Genomic DNA, 26341 nt, shown 5'->3' on the forward strand with positions numbered 1-26341 from the left:
TCTATAAATTGCGAAACGAAACTGTAAAATGCGAAACGGAACGGAGAAAGTAAACGTACGTGAAATGTAACTATATACACATATATATGTACTTGAAATAAATCTTTAGATGTATACAGCTATAAATATTTAAAAAAGATTAAGCACGATAACGTATATATATGTGTGTATGCAAGTATGTACTATTATTCTTGTCCATAGCACAGTGAATGTCTTCTGCTTTTTCTCATGTTAAGTGTAATATTATATAGGACCTGGGACACAGCCAAAAATACATTTACAAAGATTTTGAATAAAATAAAAGTTGATGCTTTCTTTTACAGTCATGATTTTTTTCCACTTTAAAGCGCAATTCCGCTATTTCAAATCCGGATTTTACCGTTACGATTCTTTTTTTTTGTATATTTACTTCCAATTTTGCCAATTTCTGCTGTTTTTGAAGACCTCGTAAAATCATCTCTGCTTTTAAATGTTAAGTTTCAAGTATTTGGATAATACATGATATTTTTCATTGGTCAATAACTGACCAATCGAAGCCATTTCATCCATTAAAAATCAAATTCACGATGAACCACATCATTGAGTAAACCTACCATTTAAGCTTCAAAAGAATGACTTGTGTGAAAATGGGAATTGTAATTTCCAGCTGTTGATATTTTAAGATGTTATTCGGTCTTATATTATGCCGACTACATTTAGATTTTCCTTGATTCAATGGAGTTGATTTTGTTCATTTAAAATTGTTTCTTTACACCAGGAACCTCCTCACAGTTCACACATAGCAAATGTATCAAGATCCACACTTCAAAGAAAATTTCTCTGAGGTCTTCATTTATGGAGCGCCAAAGTGCATAAAAATGCCTTTTTATTAATATTTATAATAATTATGAATGTTTATAATTCATTTATAATGCTAATTATTCAATTATAAATATTAATAATTGAATTGCAAATATTAATAAATGAATTATAAATATTTATAAAAAATCGTAAGTATCTATAAATGAATCATAAATATTTATAATTGTCTTGGAGTTATAAATATATATAATTAAATGATAAATATTTATTAATGATTTATGAATATTTATTAACGATTTATAAATATTTATTAATGATTTATAAATATTTATTAATGATTTATAAATATTAATAAATGAATTATTAATATTTATAAATGAATTGTAAATATTCATAAATATAAGACACTTATCAATATTTATAATTCATTTATTAATATTTATAATTGAATTAAAATATTTTTACATAACATCATCATTTTTATATTTATAAATGATTTATAATTATTTATAGATATTTATAAATTGGCATTTTCGTCCACTTTGTCTTGCCATAGTCATTAGATATTTTTTGAATTTTTTTTTTTTAAATGAATGAAAATGTATTTATGGCTATCACAGTATTTTATTTAGTAGCTGTCCGTATGTCTGTTCGTGACTCTGTCCATGACTACTTATCAACCTCAGTTGTATATTATGTCACATGCAGTGACAAAAATATTGAAAAAAATAATAAAATGTCTTCTGTTATTGATTAAAGATTTTGATGTTGGCTGACTTAAGTCAAATCAAAGGACGATGCAAAAATAATTTTCTGTAAATTATATGAAACAAGTTTCAACTCATTTTAACATGGGTACGGCATTTATATTCGATTATTTAACACCGAGCAATAGTGAGGTGTTAAATGAAAATGCAAATGCTAAACCCATGTTAAAATGAGTACAAATCTACCCCTGGAAGGAATTATTTCTTTTATAATATGACTAATATGGTAATTTTTGTGACAAAAATATCCCTAGGCGTAGCCAAAATAACGGCTGTTCCATTTAACCTCCCCTATATGGAAGTTGGATTGATTAAGAAATAAACCACATATCCAGGTAAACCAATTATTGAATAAGTATCAGTATCAGTGTAGTAATAGATAACCTCTCAGCCTTTAAATCATCGCTTAAACGTGCATTTTAACTAACGCTGCCTGCATGTAGACCTGGGGTAAGGGAGGTAATCCAAATTGAGAGGATATTAGTGATTGGAGCGTTTGAATAACGTTTGAATTGCAAACCAAGATTCCTTAGATAAAATAGTCAAATTCAAATATGAAAATAATCTCTGTCATGACGTGATACAGTACAGCTAACCAATAACTTTGCCAGTTTTATAATCCTTTAAAACTTTAATAACTTTTTACAGTTAAACATATATTTTTCATTATAATGCCTTAGAAGACTTCAAGCTTTCTGTTTTCATTTTGTAACTTTGTTAAGCATAAAATGTACTGATCTATACAGCTTTGAACTATGTTTAGTATATAAGTTTGTTCCTTCATGCAGAAGTATTAATATTTGTATTACATTAAATTTCCAACATTAGTTGACTTAAGCTGGGCCTGGCAATACTCTTTCATCAATATAAGTCATCATAATTTGATATTTGGTAACCTTATTGAATATTAACATTATTGAAAATTTCCTCCAGGAAACCAAAACTGAAACAATGAATAGTCCATATAAAATCAGTTTTATACGAAAATTGAATTTTTTTGGCAAAATAGATGTTTTTATAGCTGAAAATATCCCCTTATTTTATTTTAGCTTTATTTGACTTAATATTTAGTTATTTATATAAAGATTGTCAAAATCAGCCTAAAATATCAGTTCAGTTATGCCAGTGATTCAGGTTTCAAATAGAAATATTTTAGTCCTCATTGTTAAAATCTGCATGGTGTATTTTCTTAAAATTTTGGCAGATGATACACTGCAGTTAGTGTAACATCACCTACAAATTTGAAGAAAAATGAATTATGGGAAGAATTTGGGAATACTCCTGGTCTAATACCTAAAAAATACACTTGAAATTGAAGAAGAAAAATGTCTTACAGATAACTGATATTTTTCTCTCAAAATGAGCTAATATGGAGTAAGCATTGCTTATATCAGCGAGAACCATGATCTTTACTATACATGTGCTGTCTGTGCTAGTCTCGTTAAAATAGTAAAAAGGACATTACGTTTGTAGAGTGTCTTTCTATAATTGGTTCACAAACTCAAAAATCTTTGAAGAACTTCAAAATGTTGTCTTCATGGCAAGCAGCTAGTTCTGTACTATTTACGTTGTTAATGAAGTTATCACTTCATAGTCAGAACACCCATGCGTGTACTGTGAAATGTTTTATTTACAGACAATATGATCAACACCATTTTACAAATCTTGGGTTTATTATGATAACTGCAGTTTTTGCAACAGTGTTTATCTGGAGAAAAGCTTGATTACTTAGGAGTATGTAGTCTACCACTTTTTCCAGTTGTTTCCAGGAGATTTTTCTGGTATTGTTTAAGGAGGTAGACCTAGGGTAAGGGGCACAAGTCTTACAAATTATTGGAACATTTCTATTCAGCATTTTTTTATCAACCTCATGTAAGCATCTAAGTAACTTGGACTGATTTCATTCTGTTTCAAATGAAAGTTCGATAGGCTTTGATGCAATTGAGTATGATACAAACATGACACTGATTTCAATAGTTATTTCCCTTATCCTAAGTCTACTTCCTTAAACGTTTTTGTTTTAATACTATTACAGAATCAAGATGATGACACTTTAAAGAGCTTGCTGAGCGCCAACATTGAAAAACCAGTTCAGATGGTTGTCTACAGTAGCTTGCTGAGAGCCAACATTCAAAAAAACAGTTAAGATGGTTGTCTGCAGTAGCAAAACATAGTCTGTAAGAGATATCACCATCATTCAAAGCTACTGTTGGGAGGAGAAGGTCTGCCTGGTGTTAGCATTAGGTAATTTATTTGATCTGAGTATCGTAAGATAATTCATGATACAATACACATCACAAACCTTTGGAGCAATACAATAATATCATGATATGTATCATCATTCAACATCGGCCTTACATTAACAGCAGTCATACTATATTTAGTCTTTTTTAAAGAAGCCAAATGCTTATTATCTTGATTAACATTGTGTAAGGGCATTTATGATTTGTATTACCACTCTTTTGCACTTGTCAATTATTTTCAGTTATACAGCAAAAGTAAAACAGAAAACTTAAGTTGGAGTGGCAAAATCTAAGTATCACTATTCATGGCAGACTTGGAGAGGCAAAGTCTAAGTATCACTATTCATGGCAGACTTGGAGAGGCAAAATCTAAGTATCACTGTTCATGGCAGACTTGGAGAGGCAAAATCTAAGTATCACTATTCATGGCAGACTTGGAGAGGCAAAATCTAAGTATCACTGTTCATGGCAGACTTGGAGAGGCAAAATCTAAGTATCACTATTCATGGCAGACTTGGAGAGGCAAAATCTAAGTATCACTGTTCATGGCAGACTTGGAGAGGCAAAGTCTAAATATCACTATTCATGGCAGATTTGGAGAGGCAAAATCTAAGTATCAATGTTCATGGCAGACTTGGAGAGGCAAAGTCTAAGTATCACTATTAATGACAGACAATACAATACAGATTTTGATCTGACCCACAATCCAGGGCTCACACTATTGGGTGATTCGGGCAAAATAGTTGCCCTGGGATTGCTTACTGAGGCAACACCAAAAGCTATTAGAGTGAAGTCGCTGTTGCCCTCTCATTTTCAGACCTCGCCCATTATCGGGATTGTACTCAGTCTTTTAGTGGTATTATGACCAGCTCTCTTCCAATAACTATTCAAACAAAAATGGCGCCTGTTTAAGAAAAACAAATTTACAAATCTTCAAAATCTATCGAATATTAGGTAAGAAGCAAGTATTTTAATCAGTTCTTCATTTCAAACATTTGAGACCAGATACAAAATGAACATTCTTCACTCCAGATTGAAACTTGGCCCAAATATACCTTACAATATATCCTTATCAATATTGTATGAGGAATTTTGATCTGCCAAAAACCATGACCAATGATACTAAAAGTAGACAATAAGGGGTCAAATTAAAGATTTTTGGAAGTAGGTTTAGCTAAATTCTGACAAGGTAAGATTGATCAGCATGGTGAGACCGACCTTTGCCAAAAATATCCATCTGCACCATGAAAACTGATTTGTTCAATGTGTCATAGTTTTCCTTTCCTCTTTTGTCTATCCTGGACTTGACTTTGTATGATCGACTCGGTGGGTGTTTTTAGAAAAGCAGAGGAAGCTCACCCTACCAGTGCACTTGGTCCATGCTCCCAGTTTTTAGTGGAGTCCGAGTTGCTTATCTACTTTTGTTACTTTGTGTGTATTGTTTTTGTTACTTTATGTTCTTTGTTGTGTTTGTCTGTTTTCCATGTTTGTCTTTGTTCCTGGATAAATTTCTTTTGATTTCCGCTGTAACCTTGGTTCCCTTGGTTACTCTTTGTTGTATATTTCTGTTTTCCATGTCTAGTCTTTGTCCCTGGATTACATTCTTTTGATTTCCGCTATAACCTTGATTCCCTTGACTGCTTTTTGTTGTGTTTGTCTGTTTTCCATGTCTGGTCTTTGTTCTTGAATTACATTCTTTTGATTTCCACTGGAATCTTGGTTCCCTTGAATACTCTTTCATAAAGATCTGTTGAATTTTATTGCCCTTGAAGAGTAAAAAAAAATATGAGGGATTTGTTTTATAAATGAAAACCCAATTGAAAACTAAGATGCCCTCTATTGATTAAATGATTCTTGTGACAGTAGTAAAGAGAAGGTCAAGAGTTCAACTTTAGAAAAAAGACTATTTTGACCAGGTGAGCAATTCAGGCTCTCTAGAGCCTCTAGATTTTTTTGTTATTTTCTTTAAAAAAATTTAACAGCTCTCATGACAATTCTAATTGTATGCACAAAAACAGATCCTTCAGTGGTGTAAATTTCAGAAAAAAAAAATTGTAGACTTTGTTCATTACTGAATTATCTATTATTGATGCAAAGTTTAGAATAATCTGTTGACTCCTTAGAGTTATGTCCCCTGAAAATGTCATTAATGACAAGGTTTTAAACCACTTTTTCCTGTTTTTGAAGTAAACAATAGCAGATTGATGACTAATGTACATGTAAATTGATGCAAATTAAAAAAAAAACTTTATGTTTATAAGTCAAATGTATACAGTGATATTGTGCCAGTCTGTCTGTCACACGTTAGGTTTGAAGGTAGCTTTTGTATCTCTGGTTGATTAGTCAAGTGTATATAGTGATTCCATGTCTGTCAGTTTGTCTGTCTGTCTGTTGCACTATAGTTTTGGAGGTGTTTGTTTTACCTTTGGTTAATTAGTCGAGTGTATATGGTGATTCAATGTCAGTCTGTGTGTCTGTCTGGTTTTGAGATATTTTGTATACCTCTGGTAAATTAGTCAAATGTATATAGTGATCTCGTGTCTGTCTGCCTGTAACATGTTAGGTTTGGAGGTAGTTTTTTATACCTCTGGTTAATCAGTCAAGTGTATATGGTGATTCCTTTTTGGTCAGTCTGTCTGTCTGTATGTCTGTTTGGTTTTGAGATGTTTTGTATACCTCTGGTAAATTAGTCAAATGTATATATAGTGATCTCGTGTCTGTCTGTAGCATGTTAGATTGGGGTTAGTGTTTTATACTTCTGGTTAATAAGTCAAGTGTATGAAGTGGTCTGGGTGTCAGTATGTCTGTCTATTAAGACAAGTTTGGGTGTTCTTTGTTAAATATAAAAGTCATTAGTTCATTGGTTACAGATTTTATGCAAGTACAATGTTTTTATTCTTGTTCAAATTTTCAGGAAATTTGTCTCTCCAGTGGCGTGGAAGAATGTGTTGGACAAAATCTTAGTCTGCTTTCATCTCAATTGTTCCATGTTCATCTTGACTGTGTATATATCATCTTCCAGTACTATGTGCATGAGGCTGTTTGAGATGATGGCTGCATTTCATCATCATCCATGGATTCAGTAACTGAGGACCTGCCACAAATATTTCGCCCTAATCTTCCTGAATGGATTTAGACTCTCACTGTCTACAAACCAGCCTGACTTCTTTATGTTCCAGAATGTATCTAGACCACCCTGACCCTCTTTTTTTGGTGGAGTATAACCAGTTGGGATCATCATGATAAACTTCTGATGTTCAAGGATCTTTTTTTAAAGTAAATCGGAAGTGATAAATGCTTTCCAATGGCAAATCTGAAGGGTTTATGCTTTTTTGATATAACAATTGACATTTCAATACACATGTTAAAAAAAAACTGTGCTGCTTACTAACTGTTACAGTCTGTGGCATCAACATTTTACCTACTAGCCCGAATAGTCAATTTCAATATATCTTTATAAGAATGCAACTGAAATTCTCAGACTTTTCACTAACCCGAATCAGTTTTTACTAGCCTCAGGTTTTGGGCTAACGACTAAAAGCACAGATTGAACTAATTGAGGAAAGTCACTATATATATTTATCTATGTATGTTATTTTGTATGAATTACATTCTGTGAAATCTGTCTAAACCTACTTCTTTCAAATTTGAATTGGCTCCTGTAAGACTTGTATAGATTGTTGGTTTTCTAAGGTTCCAAAATCTACATTTACACTGATATAAAGATCTTTATAAAAAAAGTATCTGCTTTAGACAGGTTTCAATGTATATGAAATATCTAAATTTTGTGTTGTGCCTTTTGTTTCAAATAGTTTTTTTTTGTTTGTTTGGTTTTTTTTTATAATTATCTCCCTTAGACCACACATTTTAAGCTTCTCTCAAATTAATTCTTTTTTTCATCGGATTGTTATTGGGGGCTTCTTGCTTGTTACAAACCAAGGTAAAGTCAAGTCCAACACAATATCCAGATGAGGCACTGACCATATTTTGCTGATGGAGGGCTAGGATAATCAGGAGATTAAAATTCAGAATCCTTCACAAAAAATGTTCTTACTCCGTCACTCTGACATTTCAATATTGTCTGTTATCAGCATGAGATATTGATATCTGCTGAGTTAAGGGGATGATATCATTCAAGGACTGATCACATAGGCAATATTCAAACGGTCATTAATCTGTTCATCACATGTGTTTTTGGCAGTAATGATGTATTTATTATTTCCTTTAAGAAAGAAAAACCATAAATGACTAGCAGATACATTGTGTGGTATATTCTTTTGACATAAAGTCAAGCTTACAACTTACTTTTATTTTCCTACTTTATAGGAAGCTGGGCATCATATGTACATGAAGAAATATGGTTACTGTCAGGGAGACTACACAGGGAGATAAACCAAATCAAGTATGTTTCATGTTTATAAATCGTAAGCACAACTTCTCCCTTAACATCTCAATGGATTTTGATGAAACTTTATACGAAGGTTTTGCAACATATTTAGATGTGCATGAAATAAGATAGTTACTGTCAGCAGACTCCAAGGGGAGATAATCCAACAAGTGTTGAAATGTTAAAACCTCATAAGCGCAACTCCTCCTACACTGCTGAATTGATTTTGATGGAACTTTATAGGAAGCTAGGGCATCATATATAGATGTGCATGAAAGAATAAAGTTACTGTCTGGGGACTGCAAAGGGAGAAAGTTGAACTTCCAGGTTACACATTCAACTGCATTTGAAATGGGGGTATATTCTCTTTATGAACTTGCTGAAAGTATTTCTAGTTTATCTTTAGTTGGTGTGTGTTTTTCTATTATTATTTATAGTGTTTTATTTGTTTCTGTGTCTGTATCATGGTCTCTTTTCTACTTTACATTTAACAGATTATCTGGTATTCTCCAGTTGAGTGGTTAGTCCATGTTGGTTAAAGAGATTAGAACTGCTCCCCGCTTTTATTTATTTTGTTAATTTTGCCTTCTTAGTCAGGTATGTTTCCTGGTTTTATTGTATTATAACCAATTGTTAGGCACAGATCAGGTTTGTACTGAGGGGGGTGTCTGGCCTGGTTTGTTATAAAAAATAAGATTATTCCATATTTCAGCGAAAGTTTTTTTCTCAGTCATACGATAAAAAAAAACAATTCAATATTTCCATCATCCCTATTTTGATTATAATCAAATAAATATTTTAACCTTGGCTGCTGCTGAAAAAATTAATTATTTTCGAGCTTTGGCAAAAAAAGTTTGTAACTCACCATAAAATCCGAGCCCCCTCCCCTTTTCCATAAGAGCCTTATTTCATATCAAACAAATGAAATGTCTCGCAGGGCTTAGCTTGATACTAAGCAGGGGTTAAACCGTGAAGGGTTGGGTCATATTTTTACACACCATTGAAGCTTGATGCAGATTTCAATTTTTCATAAAGATCTATACATTTATACTTCCTGTGCAGACGAGAAATATCTACCAACCTCGACAATGACAAAACTGACAATGGAATGATACGACCGCAAATTTGTTTTAATCTATCTGGATCCACAACTGTTAGAATCTTAACATGTTTTTGTTTGTTGCCTTCTGTTATTTGAATTGGGAATCCTTTATTCATGGTGTCGATGGGGGGAGAGATCGACTGATTGATTGATTGAAAGCAGTGAATTGACTGTTTCATACTTTTCTAGTGCAAAATGTTGTTATACTAGTTAAATTGAAATGAATCTGCTTTTATATGATCTCTAACAAGGACCTCTTTACTAGATACAAGCAGGAAGACATGAACATCATCATCAGATGATACAGATGCATTGGACACATCTTAAGAAAACATCAACAAGACCACAGTAAAACAGCCCTTTTCTGGAAACTACAGTGAAAGCAACGCAGAGATAATGTGGCGTCATACCATTGTGTTGGAAATGAGCAAAGTTAGCCACTAATGGGAAAGCCTATATCAAATGGTCAAAAAGCAAACATCAATTTGGTGTACTTGGCAGTAATTAAGAACTGGCTTGACACTTGATCCTATCTTCACACCAAACAATTCAATGTGCTTGCTCATGGAAGTACCATCTATCATTAAATCAATCACACGTTTTCCAAAAGATAAGGCAAAACAAATGTGTTTATAGTCACATCCTGAAAAAATAGGGTCAGTCGGTTGGTCAATTTTTTTTATTTACATTTTGTACAATAATTGAGGAAATGGTTACTGATCAAGGACAAAATTTCCAGAAATTGAAATTTCCTGATAAAAAATTCAGTGTTGGCGGCAAACAAATAGGGTACAATGTATGTCGGGTTACAGTAAACACACATTTTTGTTTTGCCTTACCTTGAAACATTGTCTTATAATCCCTGTCTGTATTTTCTGCTATTTTGGGAGATGCAGAGAAGTTAAAAACAACCAATCCTTAAAAATTATCCTATGATCACTCAAAATTGCTGGCAAGGGAGGACATTACAACTAATCCCTGCAGGCAAACAAAATGAGAGTTTCGTAGAATATATATTATATATATACATGTATTTTTTTACATCTTATGTTTGTACAAAATTAAAAGACAAATTACACAAAAAAATGTCAGATTTTCTTGAATTCAACAATTGTAAGTAACTTTCTGGATACTGGAAAACTCAGGAGCAATAACTCTTCTCTTAAAATCAGTCTAATTATTGATGATGTGCAATGGCTTGATTTAAAATGTTTCACAGTAATTTTGAATTGGAAGAAAACTTAATTGATACATCAAAATAGACATATAATTAAGTTATTGTCATATGGACTTAAATATAAAGACATATAAAACTTAAATTTCTTTTGCACTAAAATTACTTACAAAAAAAAATAAGTGGTAAATGTTGTTAAAATATTGTAATAAAGTCTACAAAAACAAAACAAAACTTAAAAAAAATGAAACAACAACATACATGTAAGTCCCCAAAGTGATAAAATCTTGATTAAAAGTTTTGTTTGTTCCTATCAACAGACTCCTACTAATGATGACTGATGGACAGCATTGACATGGTTTGGAAGCAAAATGGATTGTCTCCCTTAGAACTACAATATAAATAAAATTACTTACACCTAGAATTTAAATTAATGGGTTGTATCTGTTTTTTGAACTTAATATATAAGTGTAAGTTTTTTTAAGAATCAGGCAAAATGGATGTCAAAACCCCACCACTCTGACAATATAATTTCACCCTTGGATACTATCACTATATGAAAATACCATAATTTGATCTCTGCATCACTGGATTTGTTCAGAAATTTTTTCAAGAGAATGTTATAGAAATGATTTTTTTTTACAGAATTCGCTGCCCTTGTAATCTTCTTTTTATGTGCATTTCAATGTGATTATAAGTCAAGTTACCAAAATGATACGAAAAAATCTTAACTTTTTACTTTAAATCTGAGAGCAAATCCATGTAGTCAAATTACACTTGCAAAACGGTTGGGTTTTGTGATACCATGGTTCAACAACTGCCTAATTCTTACAGAGACTGACACATACATTACATTACATAATTCTGAGAGAGATATAACTAGAAATACTTTAAGCAATCTCAATAAGAAAATGCCACTTTTTACATGTACTTGAAAAAACTGTAAGCAATCCACACTTGGTAATATCCCCCTGCCGCTTTCCTACCCAGAAACCATATACATGTAGGATACCTCTTAAATGATTAAACCGTTTAGATGCAAAAACAAAATAGGATATGTACAACGGTATCAAGTAATGAATAATCAACAAATTATATTCAGAGGTATTAGAGAATTATATGTATTAATTTCAGAAAATGATGGTAAAATTTTCTACAATTTATATAAATAAAATCCTGTTTGTACATATCTTTAGGTCAGAGAAGTTTTATTCAGTTTGCGCCGGTGGAATTTTTTTCATCTGCTCAAATGTGTATATTGAAATGCACTTGAAAATTAATTGCAGTCTCGTGCCTGCACCCTAATCCTGAGGAGAGAACCTAATACGGCAGGGGACTGAAACGTTCCGGATACCATTCTTCCTTTAAATTACACCTGTTTACCATAACATATATTACATCTGTCTATGTATAAATGCTTAACTACATTTAAACAATACATCCACCAAATTTCAACTTTTAATTTTAAGTTTTACAAAATTAGACCGGGGTAACTTGGTGTGTGAAACAGTGCGCCTTAATGTATCCGTATAGTGCACCCTTTACTCTAAACCATAAAACATATTTACAAGCAGTGTCAAAGCATTCAATACAATCTTCATATTCTATGTTATATCCCAACAATATACCACCAGATTTAATTTTCGCCACTTTTTGTCTATTTTTCATGTTAACAATATATCCTAATGGGAGGTGTCAATCAAATGTAAATATATCAAAATATAGCCAATCAAAACCCTCATCATGTGGTCAAAAGTAAACACAATTATGGCCATGTGCACGTGGCTACAAATTTTCTTTAGTTTCATCATTTCAAATGCGACGTCATAGAAGATATTCTTGTATCTTCTTGTGATATGTGCTATTCTAAACACTTTTAAGCAAAAAAATGTTACTTCTTCAGCTTATAACAAATAAAATGGACAACCGAACAATTTTTTTCTGTGAAAATAAGTATTGCAATGCAGATAAAAAAGTCAAAGTTTTCCTTTCCTCTTTCGTCTACACCGGACTTTTTATTTTTTTTTATGTTTCGAGAAAAGCAGAGGATGCTTACCCTACCGGTGCACCAGGTCCATGCTCCAAGTTTTTAGTGGAGTCCAAGTTGCTCATTTGCTTTTGTTACTTTGTTAACCCGTAGCAGGAGATTCCGACTTTAATTTTGGAATTTCCGAATGTATTATTCGAAAATCTGTACTTAATTTCGGAAATAGTTTGGAAAGTGAGGACTTAGGCATTTTTTTCAGAAAGTGTTTGGAAAGTATGGACTTGGAATTTTTTTCACTCGGAAAATGTTCGGAAAGTTGGGACTTGGAATTTTTTTCAATCGGAAAATATTCCGAAAGTGGGAACTTAGAAATTTTTTCACAAGGAAAACAATCGGAAAGTTGGACTTAAGAATCTTTTTTTTCCAATTAAAGTATAATAGAAAAGCTGGATTTAGAATGTTTCCCCTAAAATTTTTTAAACAAGACTCCATATATCAAATTGTACAGTATAATTTGTAAAGTTTATTGCAATAGAAACATAGCATGTATAATGGTTTGAAAAATATCTACATTTATGCTCAAGGGTCTCAACTAATACAATTTCAAAGGTTCTCAATCAAAGCACTATACTACAGTACATGTATCTACATTTGTGTTTTAGATCACAGTATTAAACTTAAAACACATGGAGTAGCATCCACATTATACAAGGACATTAATCTGGTTTCAATTCTTCTGACAAAACTGTAAAGGACTCATCTGAAATCAAAAATTAGACTAGATATACAATGTATCCTTGTTTAAGTCCTGATTGCCCAGTGATACATGAATGATAATGTACATGTACATAGGTAGTATTATAAAAATCATTTTAATTTAATATATTGACTGATTACATAAAGAAAATTATTTTTCATCTTTTTTTTCTACATGTGTATGACGGTGACATCACAAACTTATTAAATGCTAACTTATTGTATTTTGAAGTTATAAGGATGTAATACTCTTTTAGTTTACACAACCTCAAAACCAGTTGTGTGCATCACATAATTGAGGATATTACTGCACAGACAGGCATTCCTGAATTACTACCATTTTATTTAAATTTGCACACTTTACCTTAAGGGTAATTAAAGAAATATTCAGTATTGTATACCCATCACAATCCAGAATTTACATGGGAAAATGCCAACATCTTTCTTTAGAATGCATGAAATATATACCACACATATGTACGTTACCACTTCCATAATTAGTTAACCTGTTTTGATAATGACCAGTATTATTTAAGTAATCTAATTAATTTAGCACACTGGACAATAACAGTCTGCAACTCACCATTGATTATCTTTGTTAGTACAGTTATACTCTTAAAACCTCAATGTTTACAAGTAAAAGAATCACAATTTCTGTATACTGCAAACCATACCCTTAAAAAGAATGAATGTATGAAATTAAATTGTTGGTTTTCAGTATGTAATGAAGTACTGAGAAACTGCCATTCAGTATTTGATTGTCATGGAGAATTTGTCGAGAAATTTACGTTACTTAAATTACAAATCACCAATTTAATATTTCAGAAGCCAAAATGCATTTGTCCATAATAATCAATTTTTAGCGAGCGAAAAAAAAAGTCATGTCCCAGAAGTAATAAAAAGAGACTGTCCTTACGGCGTAAATACGTCATTTCCTTCAATCAAAAAAAATAGAAAATATGGGTTAAGATTACGTTTCAGTAGAAATAAATTCATCTTTTCGGATAGTTTTCAAGTTTTTTTTCTAATTTGTTTAAATTATTTAAAGAAGTGAATGGTATGTTTATAAAAACTTCTGGAAACACGTGGATGTACGTACGGTACGTGTATTTCCACTGTTGTTGTTGTTGTCAAGAACCTAACCCGCCTCAGAAAAAATATAATTCCGATTATATTATCAAAATCGCAGCATAGCTTTTCCAAGATAGGAAAGGCAATAATTTTCTGTTTGGAATTAGCAGCTGTCATCTGAACTTTGTTTATGTAAAATATTCCCACTATCCGTGCAGAACTGTAATATTTCCGCCATCTGTACAGATTGAAACTAAAATTGATGCTGCTAGAGATGCCCTTAAGGGATAAAAAATGTAAAGTATTGCAAAGTGCTGTACAGTTATTGACCATTTTGAGAGTGAGAGGAAAGGGGGTATGGGGTTTGATTTTTTTTTGAGGGGGGGGCAATGTTCAAGTTATTAATTTATTGAAAAAAAAAAATTCCCCATATATTCACAAGGCAGTTTTTTAAATAGAAATATTGATTTTGCTCGCTGCTTAAATGTTAATAAAAATACTGAACTTGAGCAGCAAAAAATTTCATCCGGGTCGACCCCCCCCCCCAAAAAAAAAAAAAAAAATCATTGTAATGTCCTTTAATATTTTTTACGAATCTCGCACAGACGGTACATGTATGGTACAGCTCATGGTGCTCGCTGGTTTAGGCAATGCCTACCAAATATTAGAATTTGAATTTGATTTTGTGAAAAACTTCATGAACTTGACGAAGTTCGGGCGTGCTATAAATTAACCTGTGACTGTGTACACAGTACAGTAACCGTGTGTAGTTTTAATTTGTTGACACCTCCGTCAAAACTCCGCTTCAAGCATCATGGTAATATTGTATATTTCTCTTCTTAGTATATAACTTCGCTTCTTCTTCGACGGATACCTACCAAGATATTGTTTTCCCGTTGCACTTCGATTTCAAGCATTCCGCTGTTGATCGTATTTTCATACGGGCATTTTCGAGATACGACGAAAATCGTAAATTTAAAATGAAACTGAATTTAAATAGTTTGAAAACAGTATTTCGTTGAATGATTAAATTAAAAAACGTGATTTTAAGAAATTATTTCTCAAGTGAAGTATAAAATTAAAAAAAATATCATTTTATTGTCGACGAAGTCCTTTATGTAGCTCGATTTTGATTGGGAGATATTTCCGGTCCTACTTAAATACGACTGCATACGCCTGTCAGGTTAAAATACGCCTGTGGGAGAAAAGCATACGTCTGTAGCATTAATATTGTGTTTTCTTTGGAAATAATATTATATTGGCTTGGTAAGATGTATTTTGTTCAAATAAATTATCTTTCAGCAAATTATTTGTTGATGGGATGTAGAACTAGCCGATGTAAATAACAATCTGACAGGCGTTCGACATTCGTGATTGCGCATGTGTAATTTTGTATTGAAATAAAACATGTGGACATGTGGTTTACAAAGTAAACAAACACAAGCCGCCATGATACATGTATAATGTACACACTTCGATCATTTGAACTAGGGAAAAAGTCGAGAAATATATGATGATAAAAGTCGACATGTTTGTTTATAAAACAACATTCTGACCTTTGAAATGTCGACAAGACAAGTTTTAACCAATTATTCTGACTTATTTTGAAAAAAAAAACAACTAGGAATCGGGTGTACCCTATGAGCTTCCATAACTAATCGTGTGTAATCTGTGGTTATACCAGGAAGTAAAAAGATAACATTCCGTACTAAATTAACAGGACGTTTTCCTCTCTGACGTTCAAATAAGTTAACTTCGTGCTAATTGGGAATACTGACCAGTAAAGAGTAAGATTTACTTTTCCATTCAGCTTTTACTTCAGTTCATTGTACCATATTCTTGTATTGTCCGTGCTTTATTATTTCATAATGGTTGATAAATATGTCAAGGGTCAAACTTTAAGACTAAGACTAGTCTGTTTTTTTTTTTTTTTTTTGTTTTTTTTTTTTTTGGAAATATCAAAACAGAATGAGGTCTGCCTCAATACAATGTACACAAATCCATATATAACAAGTATTAATACATGTATATTCAAGTACCAATTCACGTAGAATTCAGACACTGCCAATGGTAGAGGTGATTCATGCTGTAGAATCAAAGTACTCATGTACTGAATCAATTTATATCAATCGTCTTAGCGCCTCAAATATTCGTCGTATTCCAAAAATATGGAATAAAAGGAAAGTACGGGAATCGAATTCAAACGTATCTTAACATAAGCTTATTATAAGCTTATTATTATAAATGGTTAATATTAAACTCATCGTTTTATTTTTCTTAAATTCACCATTCTGATTATGAAGGACATTTAAAAACACACACCAAAATACATTATAATGCATCATAGTAGCGTGCCAGTTTGCGTAATGTTCGGGTTCGATATATGTTTACATGGAACACTCCGATATAGCCCATAATTGAACTACAAACTACTAGTTGACCATTCCCAGTTTTTAAATTTTCAGGTCGAAATTCAGTTTATCAACCTCCAGGTCAAAACTGTCTGTTAAATAATTCAAATTTAAGGAGGTAGACATAGGGTAAAGGACATAACTCTTACAAATCATTATAACGTTCATATTCAGCATTTTACATCAATCTCATGTAAGCATCAAATGACTTGGACTGATTTCATTATGTTTCAAATGAAAGCGTTATATGCTTTGGTGAAATCGAATATGATGTAACCATATCACTGATTTCAAGAGGCGTCCCTTACCCCAGCTCTACCTCCTTAAGCCACAAATCATTGAAATAAATCATATCCTTAGAAACGTGTTACACTCAACTATATTCATTTCTCAGTTGATAAGGTTCATAGCTCAAGTGCTACAAGTTGTTTCATAGACACCTATGTGTCATGTGAAAGCGCTTAGTTCCTGGGCACTTAGTCCAGAGACACGTACATTAACATAAACGATAAAGTATTATAATACTATCACAGGGGCTTGGTTCTACTCCCAAATATGCAGTCCGAATAGTATATAACAAGAAAACGGGAATCCCAGATTTTGGGGTAACTCGCTTCAACTCAACCCCCCCCCCCCAACCCCGAATAAAATCAAATATATTTATTACTTATTACTGCCCTGCAAACAACCTAATAAATAAACACAGGTATCACCACCAAATACTTCTTAATATATAGAGTCGGGCTGCATATTTGATAGTGGGAGCAAGCCCCTGTGATATGATTTCACCAATCATGGCCAAAATAGCAAAATAGAATGATTATTATTGCAAAAAGCAATAATACCAGACCAAAAAATGGCACAATTCCCAAGAAGTGCATTATCGAAATTCATATGCCATCGTCTATGCAAAGTTTCATTTTTATTTGCCATCTCGTAGCTTCCGTTGTCATAAGGCGGTAACCGTAATAAAAATATATTTATGATACAGTGGATAATACGTCAGGATGGTTTTGGGGGTAATGGTACCTTTGTGTAACAAAAATGGTCAAACGATGAGCGGCAAATAAAAGCATAGCATCCCTTTCTTTATAATGTTTTTTGACTGGAACCACTGCCTCAAGGCCTGCATAAGACAGTTTTCCCAATTAGTACTCGGCATTCCTTTTATTATTCCTTTTCTATGATTGAATACTATTTACAATCTCGATGGGTTTTCATTTCTAGTTAAACATCAAATGGTTTATTATGCGTTTAAAAATGAAAAGGTAACTTGAATATATTCGTATGTAGTTCCCTTTTTATCTTTAAATGTGGCTATTGTTAACTTATTCATTATTCTTATGTTACGTTTATCTGAGCCACTTCACAACGTATATTATTTTCAAATAGTTTTTCCTTCCAACCCAAAACAAAATTAATTGTTTTAACGAAGCGTCAGCGACCTATATACATGTATGTAGAATGTAAGACCAGAACTATGAATGGCTAAAATATTCTGACGGGAGTAGACGATTGCACAAGTGCTCCGTCCATCATTGGCATAGCCTAAAATCCTATTAATTATAATGATTATTGGGACATGTTTCAATTTCTATATTAAATTAATGGATCTGATTTGAGTGGTTCTGTTATATATATATATATATATATTTCATTTCTTTCGATTTCGTTCTTTATTTCGTTTGATATTATATTGAGTTTGTTTCGGACTTTACAGGTACTTCTGATACTCTGTATTATGATTGAACCAGGAAGCTTTAACACAAACTGCAACAAGTAGCTATCTTACCGTGACTCAATGTCACATTGTTTAGCAAACTATAACAAAATGTTTCCTATAGAAATTTATAGTTAATTAGTGTCAAATGGGAATAAGAAAGGTCAAGAATTTGAGAAATTAAAGCGACATTTTTTTTTCATTTAAAGGCAAAATAAAGTAACATAGGACAAAAATGAGATAATTATTGAAAAAAAAAATGAGTTAATTATTTTTAGGAAAATTTAGAAAAAAACGGAAGTCAACTGATACAAATTTAAAATAAAAAAAATCTTTTCTCAATTTGACCAATGAACAGTTTGAATAAATTAGTTACTACAATTCATAAAGAAACTATATCTATATATATTAGATTTGATTTGATGTATTTTCAAATTGATAAAAGTATGGAAACGTGTTTTATGTGAAATAACAAACGGGAAATTATTTGGAAACAATATTCAATGGTATGATTAAAAGAAAAGGTGATTTTTTTTTCTTTAATGGAAAAAAACATAGCAAAATGCATTGTTATAAAAGAAATTAGTTCAAAATATATGATAAAATGGGTTATTATCTAGAAAGATATGAAAACTGCAAAAAATAATACCAAGTTGAGCAATATGCCTTAATCTAAAAAATGAGAGAATGGAAATATTCTTGTCCTGGATTTTAAAAACAATATTTTCCTATGTTTTTTTATTTTTTTTTATTTTTTTGCTTTAAATCAAACACATGAATAAACAACGGTATGTCTCTGTTTAAATAAAAACAAAAATTTCTTTGCGCTATTCCACTTGTTGTTTCTTGTCGCTTTTTGTCACTTCTTGTCCCCAATTAGTAAGACCCGCAGACCTACGTCATCATTGAAACAGAAACTCCGCGTCTGTCTGAAAGGTGCAGGACCACCGCTAATTTAAATCCCTGACGGTGTTGCATGTCTGTAAGTCATACAAACATATTGTCCCTCAATAACTGTGTTGATTTTCAAACTTGATATATACGGTTGTGCCAAATTAAGACATGACAGAAATTCCTTTTGTGATTCGGTGCAGGAGATATATTTTTGTTTTGACCACCACCGATCCCGAAAGGGATGACACATGCAAGTACTTAAATTTGAGATTCCAGAGAGGTTTAACCTTACTCCTACAACGTTAGAAGTTGGAATTCCGTTCCTCCATACCCCAACTCTTAGGATGGCACCAAGTCAGAAAATAGCTTGCCAACTCCAGCATTGCTGGAGTAGGTTTAGCCTTTGTAATCACAACTTTGGATTTTTTTTTAACGGAAAACAAGGGCTTAATATACATGTACGCACAGTCGTTTGAATATAAGTGACAAATAGCAAAAAAGAGTCAAATATTGCTATTTTTCGCTACAATTCAAACAACTGATGAACGTATCTGCTAAGTCAGGTCAAGAGGCTTAGTATTTTGACCCACTGTATGAATAGTAATCAAGGGAACCAAGGTTCTAGCAGAAATCAAAAGAAAGTAATCCAGTGAGAAAGATAATACATAGAAAACAGACATAAAAAAGAACATGTAGTACATGTCACTAAAATAATACATACAAAGTAGGTTTAGTGTCCTCTGCTTTTCTTGAAACACCGACCGAGTTGCTCATAAAAAGTCCAGGGTAGTTGAAAGTTGAAAGGTTTATATAAACTTATTTTAAAGTCAATAAAAAAATGGTAAACTGTCAAAAGAAAAACAATATCCTCAGTGCCAAATCACGAAATAATAGTTCAAGCTACGTTTCGCAGCACAGATGTATGTAACTGATTTTAACCTGTATGAAAGGTCTAAACTCATTCAAAAATCAATAAAAATACATTTTGTAACAAGCCTTATCCATTTTGGGATTTCACCCTGGAGAATTTTTTTTGCTTTGACTACCACCGTCAAAACAAAAAAATAGAACCAATGCTAAATCCCAAAAAGTGATTATACTAAGCTATATATAATTGATTTTAAGATAATTGTCTCCTGGACTAAAATTGAAATTAATAGTTTTCTCTTTATATTGCAGAAAAATGGCATCATTCATCGACAAAAAAATTCAACTCGACTGTGCAGAACACAAGCAAAGATATCAATATTATTGTAGGTCTCATGACTCTGTTATTTGTCAAAAATGTCGACTGGAGTCCCATAAAAAGTGTAAAGACACTTCAGATATAGAAGATGTCATCCGTAACGTAAAATCATCTGCAGTTTTCGAGGATTTATGGACCAATATAAAAACAAATCATGAAGCTGTCTTGAATGCAATCATTGATAGGGAAGAAAATGTGAAAAAACTACAAAAAAAGAAGGAAAAACTATCAACTGAGGTGAAAGAAAAAACACAAAATCTTATTGATCAAATAAAGAAACTAGAAAACAAAACACTATCAGAGTTAGAGTCAGTTGTCAATGAAAATATAAATGAAATCAAAGCCACCACAAAAATCCTGGAATCAAATAAAAGAAAACTTAGTGAATTATTGGAACAGGAGGAACTCATTAAGAACCACGCATCAAATTTCGAAACATTCATTGCAACAAAACAAATGGAGAGAGAAGTCCAAGAATCAGAAGAAATCTTACACAAATTATCTGAAAATGGAGTCATGGATAATATAGACATAGAAATGAATGAAAACATCACAGCAGACGACACAATTTTTGGAATAAAAACTCTGTGTGACATTAAAGTATCAAAAGAAAAAAATACAACCTCCATAGACATAAACAAACCAAACATGGGTCAGGCAGAGGTGAAGACAAGATTCCCCAGACAACTGACATTTAAACAACAGTTTACAGCACGTCAAGGTTGGTTTCGTGGTTGTTGTATGCTGCCTAATGGACTCCTGGTGTTGACTGATTGGTACAATGGTGTAGTAAACATACTACACAGTGATGGTCAACACCAATCATCAGTCAGATTTAATGGAGGACAAGGAGCAGTATGGGATGTAACAGTCATCAATGAGAACCATGTTGCTGTTTCTAATCCTGACCATGAAACAATCTCCATCATAGATGTAAACAGGAGTAAAATCATTAAAGCACTTCAGATAAAGAGTGAAGTCAGAGGAATTACACATAGTGATGGACATTTATACTTCTGTGTACCTCAGGTAGGAATCCGAAAAATTAATATAGATACAGAAAAAATAGACAAATTCCATGATGACCAGACTGTTAGTGATGGTTCATATATAGACACAGATGGCAACAGAATATGTTATACCTGTCCTGGCTACAACCACACAGTTACTGTCCTGGATTCTGATCTCAGAGTTATCTTTACATTCAAGGATCACAATACAATGTCAAGTCCTTATGGAATATCAATGGATGAACACCAGAATATTTTTGTGTGTGATTTTAACAAAGATAATTTATTACTAATTTCAAGGGATGGAGATAAACATGAAGTTGTAGTCAGTGGAGGTGATGAGTTGTGGCGCCCTCGGTGTGTACATTATGATAAAGTGACCCATCTCCTCACTGTTGTTGATTTGAAGGTGGTCAGGATATTTACTGTATATTGACTTCTGATGGAGAATCAAAACTGAGATAAACAAATTATTGAGATTAATTCGATTTCAAGGTAAGAAAACATGTTTTATTTTTTACATGTAGGCTTTGTTTATCTTAATAAATTTTAATAATATCAGACATTTCTACCTTTTTTTCTTAATTGTCAGACATAAATAAACATACATTTGATCATGTTCATGTGATAATTAACTAAAGATTAAAAGAAAAGAAATACCTTTTATTTTTTGGGGCTTCATTTCTTATTAAAAAATTTTTCAAAAAGTACAGAAATTGCATATTGAGTACAGTGTTAAATGAATGATTTTAAAAAAAGAAAATTATTTCCTTTTTTTTTATCAGTCAGTTTTGGTCTTCATCAAGATAGTCAAATACATGACATGTATACTCGAATTCACCTCGGCCAGTTTGCAGTTTTTTTTTAATTATCTTTTAAGTTACTCATAAGTTCCTTTAAGAAATTTGCCATTTTATTTATGTCGTTCAGTACTACAATTTTCATACAATTATTTCTCGTCCTTACCTCTAAGATTAAAAAAAATTCGAAATTTATTTTTCCTACGAGAGTTTTGCACTGAACGTATTGTTTATCCGCCATCTTGTTTCTATGGATATTTTGAGATGTTCCCTATTACCTCACAATTGAGGAGCTGAAATACCATGATTTCCCGCCATATTTCTGGTTCCCTGCTGATTCATCACTTTATGTGGTAAGTCTCATATGAAGTACCAGTTGTAGCATTTTTATTCGGAACTTCTGCTTTTTTCTTTTACTAAAGGTAAAGAGCAGAAAAGGTAATTTTAATAATATCAGACATTTCCACCTTTTTCTTAATTGTCAGACATAAATAAACATATTTGTTCATATGATAATTAACTTGATAAAAAGAAAAGATACATGATTTAATTTTTGGACTTCATTTTCAAAAATCTTAACAATATTTGACAGAACTTTCTACTTTTATCTTGGCATAAGATTTACAAAAATATGATAATTATTAACTTATTAAAAAATGTTTCAAATAGTACAGAAATTTCATATATATATTTCATAAATTTAATTTATATTTTTTTATCAATCAGAGTTGGTCTTCATCAAGATTGTCAAATACATGTACATGTATTTACATGTAGATGTGTCATCATTGAAAATAATGCCTTTTGTTGTATATATTTGCATTTTCATGTTTCTAAATATATGAAATGTTCTCCTTTGAAAACTGAAAATAATTAAAATCAAAAATTTTAATACTAGTATTACTTTGTGTAAATATCTAACACCATACATGTACCACATCAAGATATGAATGTGGTAAAAGATAAGTACATGTACATTTATAAGTGATTTACATGTAGGCCTTTAAAAATAAATTTCTTTAAAACAATAATTAAAAAAAGTAGTCATGTAATGTACATGTAGCATTTTTTAGTCATGATTTGAATTAATTTAATAGAATTTTTTTGGCAACATGTGATATCCTTCCAAGTCTTCATTGCTTCAACTAAAATGAACATATTTTTTTTAAAAGGTTGATTTATTTCATAACTTTTATTGTGTTTTTTTCTTGAAATATTAATTACATGTATATTATTGAAAGATACTACTAAGGACATTAAATTAACCACAACAGTGATTACATGTACTTGCAAATGCAATGATAAATAGAAATATCTTCAATTTATAGATTCACATGTAGGTACATGTACAGCTACATGTATAAAATGTTGATTTTTAAGTCAGTTGTTGTAAATATATATATGTACATGTATGTGTATTTGATTTTATATATTTAGCACTAACGGGGTGGATGGAGAAATTATGAAAAAGGGGAGGGGTGCCAGGTTATTATTTGCTCAATAAGGTCCATAGGTTGTAAAAATTAAAAATTATTCAAAGGGGGATTACACCCTGCACCCACCACTGTAATTATGTTAACACCTATACCTGTATTTTATAATTGGTTCAAATCTAATGTATGATTCATGTGAGGAACAATGCCAGTTTGTATTTTTATGACTAATAAGATTATAACATGTACATGTAGTTTGAATGGTGCATTTATAATGATTTAGTGTTTTTTTTCTCTTGATGGACTGAGACAATATTAATTTATTAAACAAATTCAGATTTAGAGATAAATAAAATATGTTTAATCTATAATGATTTAATTAATCAGAAATCTTCATAAAAATATCAGAAATTTTTCTCTTTTTATCTAAGAACAATGTTTTAATTTACTGACTTAATTATCTTTAATACATTTTTACTTTTTTATTTACATAAATGTAATACATTTTGTAATTAACGTAATAAAAAATCTTTAAAAGAAATGATACTAAATTAGTTTATTTAGTAAAATAATTGATTTTTTGGAAATTATTTTATATTTCTTTATTAATAAGTCTTGGTCTTCATCAAGTTTTTTTTTTCTAATACATGTACATGTATCTAGATGTGTCATCAGTGAAAATCTGTTCACTTCATTGTTTTTGTACCTGTTTATAGTTGTATTTATCATTTTCATGTTTCTATCTTTGATTTAGTCGTACTCAAATGATTTAAAAAATATTTATTTGTTATTTGTCATGAATATCATATATATATATACATGTATATTCTTTTAAAAGTCTCTTTAAAACAATGAATATTTTAGGCACTGTAAACAAATAGTTATAACTTATTGTAGTTATAAATATTATGAATGCATGTACATGTATGCATCCTTTTAATGACTCTTAAAAAACAACACTTTCAAATATTAAAATGAAACTGTAAAAGAAGTAGTATGTAAAAACATGTATTATACTTTATTTTTATTTTTATCCAGGATTTGAATTGTTATACAAGACATTTCACCTTCAACTTTGACAACTGATATCCTTGTACATGTATATTCATGTCAAATTTCATTTAAAAAAAATAAATACATTTCTTCATGTACTGTACATTTATAAATCCTTCTGAAGTTACAGTATATTCATTTTTTTTCTTGAAATTTGAAATATTTTTGACTTAACTAAATAAACTGGAAATCACATGTATTTTCACTAATTGTAAATGCATGGAGATTTCTTCAATACTTACCATGTGTACAGTACATCATATATGTTTAAATGTAATTTTTATCAATATATAAATGTACATGGCATGAGTAGAATGCACATTTATTCATTTATAATATTTGTTTATTTTTTTTATTTTGTTTGATTGTTTTGTTTTTTGTTTTTTTGTTTTTTTTGTATAAATATATATATATATGTTTCATTTTCGTGTGTATGTACTTACAGAGTTGGATTGAGAAATTTAAAAAAGGGGGGTCCCCAAAGGGCACTCAGGTCATTATTTGCTCATTGGATATTTTTAATGAAGATATATGTAACACAAATTTTCCATCACCCCATGAACCCCCTGGGTATCCACTGTAAGTATGTTTACATCAATTATTCATAGTTCAATTCCACCAAACCAAAGTCTGACAATTGAATAGGAAATATCAAGTGACTTGTTAAAAAGGTCAGTTAGGATTTTCCCTGAGATGAATAAACCCAGTTTTTATTTTAGAACTAATGAGGCCTAACCATATGGAATTACATGTACATGTACATTGAACGGTAGAATGATTTATAATTTATCTTCTGAAACACTAAGAACAATATTCGTGTATCTACATGTAGATGGCCAAGGCATGGTGGAAGTTGGTTTTAAACACTTAGTGAATGTGGATTTTCCGATAATGGGCGAATCCAACATATGTCATGATCAATATGGATATTAATGACAAACCTAATATTTTATGTCCATCAAAGAAGTGACACATTCCAATACATTCTGTGGAATATATATTCATCTTCAGGACACTGTCAACATGGACTCGTTCAAGAGGCTTTGTCGATTCACGGAGTCTTTAATTATGTGCTCTGCCAATATGGATTATCGCATGAAAGGCAGACTATTTGGATTCTTTTTTTTAAGATGGAATTATTTTCTCTAGTGAGAACTTCTGTTTATGTAGAATTAAGCTATGAAAGGTTTTTCATGTATTATACATTGTGTCTTGATTATTTGTTTGAACTTGCACTTCAGCATGTTGAATTAATAACACTTATAAAATACATGTACATGTAGTGTTCATTTGTAATTATTCATTCAGTTGTAGATAATTCCAAATTGGAAAAAATTGTTATGAGGCAAAACAAATATATGTCAATATTACTTGTTTTTTTTATTTTAACACCACATCACAGTGCACTTGAAAAGCAAAGCATTTTGGTAAGGTGATTTATAATCTTAATGAAATGCACACAAAAAAGGGCAGCTAATTCTGTCAA

At 31.4% G+C, this 26341-nt stretch overlaps 1 protein-coding gene and 1 long non-coding RNA gene across 5 annotated transcripts in view; one reads left to right on the top strand and one right to left on the bottom strand.

Annotated features, from left to right (window-relative positions):
• Positions 1–12956: 12956 nt before the first annotated feature.
• LOC148597112 (uncharacterized) overlaps positions 12957–26341 on the bottom strand; it is a 79902-nt gene continuing 66517 nt past the window's right edge. The window contains exons 2-4 of one of the 3 annotated variants that reach the window (XR_015918963.1): positions 15023–15162; positions 13801–13892; positions 12957–13221 (exon numbers count right to left, since the gene is read on the bottom strand). This is a non-coding gene — a long non-coding RNA (uncharacterized LOC148597112). The other 2 variants (XR_015918961.1, XR_015918962.1) reach the window with 2 other exon arrangements.
• On the top strand, positions 15970–25277 carry LOC148597113 (uncharacterized). 2 transcript variants are annotated; one of them, XM_088563151.1, is made up of 2 exons: positions 15970–16075; positions 20493–25277. In XM_088563151.1, exon 2 carries the CDS (start codon positions 20497–20499, stop codon positions 22003–22005), a length of 1509 nt encoding a protein of 502 aa, XP_088419277.1. In that variant the 5' UTR covers positions 15970–16075; positions 20493–20496; the 3' UTR covers positions 22006–25277. The 2 variants fall into 2 exon arrangements, with proteins under 2 accessions (XP_088419277.1, XP_088419278.1); XM_088563152.1 differs by lacking the exon at positions 15970–16075 and adding an exon at positions 19310–19401.

This window comes from Perna viridis, chromosome 15 (genome assembly GCF_037379345.1).
Source record: "Perna viridis isolate PV_CMFRI_1.1 ecotype Kerala chromosome 15, ASM3737934v1, whole genome shotgun sequence".
NCBI lineage: Eukaryota > Metazoa > Mollusca > Bivalvia > Mytilida > Mytilidae > Perna > Perna viridis.